This window comes from Pollachius pollachius (genome assembly GCF_949987615.1).
Source record: "Pollachius pollachius genome assembly, chromosome: 5".
Lineage (NCBI taxonomy): Eukaryota > Metazoa > Chordata > Actinopteri > Gadiformes > Gadidae > Pollachius > Pollachius pollachius.
The window spans coordinates 6157073-6163072 of NC_136938.1; the positions used below are offsets into that span (position 1 = coordinate 6157073).

The 6000-nt window shown below is 43.9% G+C and overlaps 1 protein-coding gene across 1 annotated transcript; it reads right to left on the reverse strand.

The window, feature by feature from the left end:
* Positions 1-312: 312 nt before the first annotated feature.
* Positions 313-4821, reverse strand: chrnb4 (cholinergic receptor, nicotinic, beta 4 (neuronal); the record flags this gene model as incomplete). The annotated part of the gene is made up of 6 exons (XM_079737347.1): positions 313-477; positions 1327-2383; positions 2781-2890; positions 3149-3193; positions 4130-4275; positions 4800-4821. 6 exons carry the CDS (start codon positions 4819-4821, stop codon positions 313-315), a joined length of 1545 nt encoding a protein of 514 aa, XP_079593473.1.
* Positions 4822-6000: the final 1179 nt, after the last annotated feature.

Consider the following 6000-nt stretch of genomic DNA (forward strand, 5'->3'; position numbering starts at 1 on the left):
GCTATCATTTTGAGTTTTAGTTACGCTCTGGCTGACAATGATCTACCAGCGACCTTTGAAGTACTCTCAATGCAGCAGACTTGTACCAAATTGTCACATGGTATCTTACATCAATCAACAATTCAAATGTCTTTCAAACTACCCATGTAATATTGGAGTGTTAATTTACACACACACACACACACGCACACAAACACACACACACACACACACACACACACACACACACACACACAGACACACATACACACACACACACACACACACACACACCAAAATTTGAATGCTGCCGTTGATCTGCTGGTTGCCGGTTCAGATGCGAGGAGTCTCTGAGCTTAGCTGCAGGGTTGGAACGATGGGCTTCTGGAAAACAGGCTGTAGGAACAGGCCAAGCGTTCCCACCACACACACTATCACGAAGACCCACAGGAACAGACGATCCACCACCATTGCCACATACTTCCAGTCCTCAATTACCTGCGATAACACAGAAACAAGGGTGAAATGGTTTGGAAAATGACAGCAATTTAAACACAGCCCTGATTCTAGTCTCAGAAAAATACATCTTATCGTTCTTATAGTAGAAAGGGATTGGATGAGGCTTGCGTAGTTTGCTGCCATTGGGCAGATTGCAAATAGTCAATACAAGTGATTGTATGTGAATACTAGTGATGGACAAGTCAAGGACAGGAACCACCACTGCTTATATATATCTCTACATCCCACATCTCACTATTATTAAGTTACCTAATGATGAAGTCATGTCTGAGCATGGATTCATCACCTATTCTGCTTACTCCGACATTAGAAATGGATATTGACCATGCTATGCTGTCCGTGGCAATTTGTTAAGGGGTTCATTTGTCCAGCCTTGTGACCAACCTATTCCATTGATTTCTGCAAGACAACAATACATTGCATGGTGTCTAACTTTAAGCTTGAAACCTCCTGTGACCGAGAGGCATAAAGTATGCCAGATATTACAAGCCTCCTGAGAAGACCAAATGGACAGGGTTCAGAGCACTACTGGAGAACAGCGTTGGGGTCAGTGATGATATTGTGGAACTGCTTCGAGCGAAGAACACCCAGGATTTGATTCAGAATGAGGTTGAACATCCATAACCCGTCATTTATCAACAATACCTCCTACTGGACAGTAAAATATAAATGTGTGGGCCTTCTCAATGTTGATTATAGTTACATTCTCTGTACCTTAAACCCCAACCCTATTATTAACACCATTTCCAAAACCTTTGTCAAATATTCAACCTTTCAACCGTATATAAAACCTTTCAACAATAGTGACTTATTGAGTGTGATACATACACCCTGATCATCGTGATCTTCCTTTATGTGGTCGGCGACCAGGCGGACCCCATCCACCGCCTCCTGGAGCTCTGCGGACCAGTCCCGGCCGGTTCTGGGCCTAAGGTCCTGGCTGCACAAGGAGCCAACGGGCAAAGACCCTCCATCCACTCTACGGTTCATGTGCCTGTGTGTCAGCGGAGGAACGGCATCCCGGTTGTAAAAGTGTCCCGGGATGGAGAAGACAGAGTGAGAGGCGAGGAGAGTGGCCGAGGAAGTGGACACGGTGATGCCTGTTTCAGGAGGAGGCCGTCCCTTGCCCAGCACGGGCCTGGTAGGCCTCTTGTATGGCTGCTTATGGGGTCTCGGCTGCGCTAAGTGATCTGGAGGCCGTCTCATGAATAGCAAGGCGGGCATCCTGATCAGGAACACCACCTTGACCCAGGAGGGCATGGTGTGTGTGCTGGGCGAGCGGTGGTGCACGTTGAGCACACACACACTGGTGATGATGGAGAAGGTCACCAGCACCATGGTGAACATCAGGTACTTGCCGATCAGCGGCACATCCAGGGACGTCGGCGGAACGATCTTGGATATGAGAAGAAGGAACACAGTGAGCGCTAGGAGGACGGAGATACATAAGGTGATTTTCTCCCCGCAGTCTGAGGGCAAGTAGAAGACCAGGATGGCCAAGGAGGTGATCAGCACGCAGGGGATGATGAGGTTGATGGTGTAGAAGAGGGGCTTCCTCTTGATGATGAAGTCATAGGTTAGGTCCACGTAGGTGGGGTCCAGAGGGTTGGTGGTCCGCCTGCCTGGAAGGGCCAGGATGTCCCACTCTCCACTGGGTGTGAAGTCGTCGATGCTGGCCACCTCGGACTTCAGGACCAGGTCCAGCTCGGTGTGGTCATAGGTCCAGGAGCGGAACTTGAGGGTGCAGTTCTGCTGGTCGAAGGGGAAGTGCTTCACTTCGATCTTACAGGCGCTCTTGTAGATGGCGGGCGGAAGCCAGAAGATACTGCCGTTGAATTGCACGATGGCGTTGGTGAACACCGTTACCTCATAGGTGCCGTCCGCACTGAGAACAACAGTGGAAGGAAATGACATAAAAGAGTGGGTGCGTCTGAATCATATAAAATGCCTTATAGAAAACCTTTCACAGGCATTTCAAGAAATCCACAAAACTATTGAATAAAGTCGGTGCCTGGACCTAAAAAACCGTCAATGATTCTGAAGGTTAAAGAGGCATGCACTGAAGAAGGTAAAAGACAAGACAAGGTGGGTAGATTGTGGTCAAACGAATGCTGTATTGTTTGGGCTTACAACTAAATCAATGCTACCAACACGATATCATGGACTATTTTCTCAATATTAATATCATTATTAAGTAAAACAGCAACAAACCTTGTTAGATATGTTAAAAGTATTTAGTAAATAAGGGGATTGTAGCAGAATGAGTCTGTAGTGGGTCTTACTTATTGTACAGAACAATGTCGGGCAGCCAGATTTGTTTGGAGGGAATGCACAGCTTCTCGATGCCTTCGTATTTCGAGGGGTCCCAGGCCAATCTGTAGTCCACCCAGTACTGCAGAGAAACAAAGACAACTGACACAGTCAAATCCTGTCACAAAGTCTCCCGGGGACCAGCTCAAACTGGCCATTACAAGCTTCATGATCACTGGAAAGAAGCACAATTACAGAGCCCTGTTCCACTTTGAGGTAGAACGGAAGGGATATGGTTTAATCCAAGTTCAGGGGAAGGACTTTAGAAGAGACGGCTTTGGTCAGGGTGGAAGCGGTTGGTGATTGATGCTGATGGACCTTCAGCCTTTATTAAGCTTACCTGAGTGAGCCAGACATTGGTTGTCATAATCTGCTCCCTTTCGTTCTGGAAATAGAAAGGGAAGGAGAGGTCAAAGTGGTGACCTCAATTCATATCAATTTCATGCATTTCTTCACAAACAAAACAACAAGAATAATTTGATTCTTGGCTCAAAGAAAGAAGCCTTATTCAAGAAATGAATTATATTATTTATCACAAATAAATCACCTTTAAGTCCACAAGAATGCAAAGTGTTACTAGTACTGATACAGTACTTTCATCCATCAAGAATAAAAACTGAGTACTGCATACATAAATGAGTTTGTAATTTAACAACTAACGACTATTTTTACATTTACCTTCATCAAAAGCCATTTAGAGTGATTTTAGCTAGGCCTACATAAGCCTAAGAAGCAGATAGGCTGCCTAACACAGACAAAATCAAAACCCAGCCATCCCATCACTCAGAGCCCTTCAGCTGTCCAATAGAATGAAACAATAAATGCATTGATAACCTCTGTGTCCATGACATTCTTATCGCATTGTCCTGATGAACTCTTTCAATAAAGTAAACCAAATGTCAATTGCTGCAAAGAATTTTTGTAGCTCATAAATGGAGGCATTGAATGAGTCAGACTGTTTTGGTTTGCAGATCAAAACCTTGGCTGCATATCACCAACATTCTAATGGCACTGCTCTATGGCTGTATGTTTTTGATTAATTAAAAACAAGTAAATTGATATAGGACAAACAGTAAATACAACCATTTGACACAAATGTCCCTTCTCTCATTAAGCATAAGACTAATCGAGACAGTTTGACAATATGTTTTAGAAGGTAGTTGGTGTGGTGTATGAATATTAACAATGTTTAATCTATCTTGGAACCCTGTGAAAACTGTTAAAAATGTTGATTTATTTCAAGACTCAGTTAAACATAAAACAAGATTGAGTGTATTTTTGTCAATTGAGATTGTAGACGTGTGGATGGTTGGTGACTCACCACGCTGATGAGTTGTGCCAGAGACACTTGCAGTGTGATGGTCACCCTCTCCGACCTGTTTATCGCTGGGCGGATCAGCTTGTTGTAGCGCTGTTTCACAAGCAGCCAGTTCATCAGGCGCTCTTCAGATTCCGCACATCTGTTACCTATGCCGTGTAACAGATATCTTTACCTACTAAGGAGTGATGCATCTGCATTCAAACAAAGGTTAACTCAGGTTTTCTTTAAAAAGGCCATACAATGAGCTTTAAGTACAGATGGAAGGGAAGGGATATCTTGCTCAATGTGTTGTTATAATGAACTGCCTCCTTTTGACTCTTATTGGTAGAATTGTTCAATTAGTGTCTTGGGTCTTTGAAAAAATCACTCTTGAAGTCACTGAAGAGTATTTATTTTGGTGATAAATAGTCAATGACTTGTGCTGCTGGTATAGAAAATGTTTTCATTGAAGCACCACTGCCTGGTTCCCGTGCTACGATGGTTTGTGCTGACAAAGTGCTTTGTATTGGTTTTAAGTTATTCGCTTCAATTTGTTTTGAATACAACTATTTTGATTATACAATTGTGTTTGACCTGCTTGTATTTTAAAGTTCCTGTTAAAATGGTTCCCAATGGCTTTTGCTAACAAAGAGTATGTGCAAGCCTTGCAAAAGCAGTGACTATACCTCACCTGCTTGATGAATGGAATCCATATCAGTGGTGAAGAGCTGCCTGATTTAAACAGATGGTTAGCCCTATCCCTCTAAGGCAGAATGGATAGAATACCGCTACACTCTTCCTCCTCTGTCTGTCCTCTGTTTATAATTAATGTCCGGACACTACCACGAGTAGCTGAGTTGCACCAAACTACCCACGGGAAACCGCCCAATGAGGTGGGACTAATATTGACCAACCCATTGGCGGAGGTGACCAAAACAAAACTGCAGTCAGGGACTCGAGAGATTGATCGCATCAGGTTGCAACTTTGCTATCAATTTTCCCCTAGAGACGTTAATGTAAGGCATATGAACCCTATGACGTTTTAGACGGGTGTCTTTGTTTGAATTTTACTACACTACTCTAAAACTGCATTTCATCCCTCGCCGATACACACTCCGTAAGGTGCTACGAGTTATGGGAGTTTAACAGGCAGGTCCGCCACCCATTCGTCAACGCCACCGCCACCATGACAGAAGCCTCATCAGCTCCTTGGCTGAGGGCCCAATCAGCACGATCGCAGCAGCAGAGTTCAGTCTAACAGACAGATGGTTGTCATGGCTCCATGAGGTCGTAATCAAACAGGGCCACTGAGCCCCAGAGGTGAAGGGCCCGCCCGGGATGCCGGCAGACCCCTCAGAGACGTTGGCTCCATAACACTGACCACTGACCGGGTAGTTGGTGTGATTGTGTCCGTTTGTGTGTATATGTGTCTGTGTTTGTGCACATACTTGGTCATTTGTTTGTTTAAGTGTGAGTTTGCATGTGCATTTGTCATGGGTCGGTCTGTCTGTATGCATATAGGTGTATACGAATATTCTGTGTATACATCTACATGAGTGTGTATTTTATAAAAGTTGACATTATGGGGGATGACGAGTTCAGGACTAATAATGCAGTGGCACAAAGGTCACTGCAGTACCTTTAAAGTTAGTTCCAAATACAGTGGTGACCTTATCAAAGCGCTATCATACAAATGGTTACGTCTTTAAAGTGTGTTTCCAATATACTGGTGACTATGAAAGTGTTATCAGACAAATAGTAAGGTCTTTAAAGTGTTTTAAATACATCAGTAACATAAATAAAGTGTACTGTAAGGTTTTTCTTTATGCCAACAAAGCATAATTTTATAAATGCACTTGGGTATATGAATACGAAATTAGGCCCACTACACT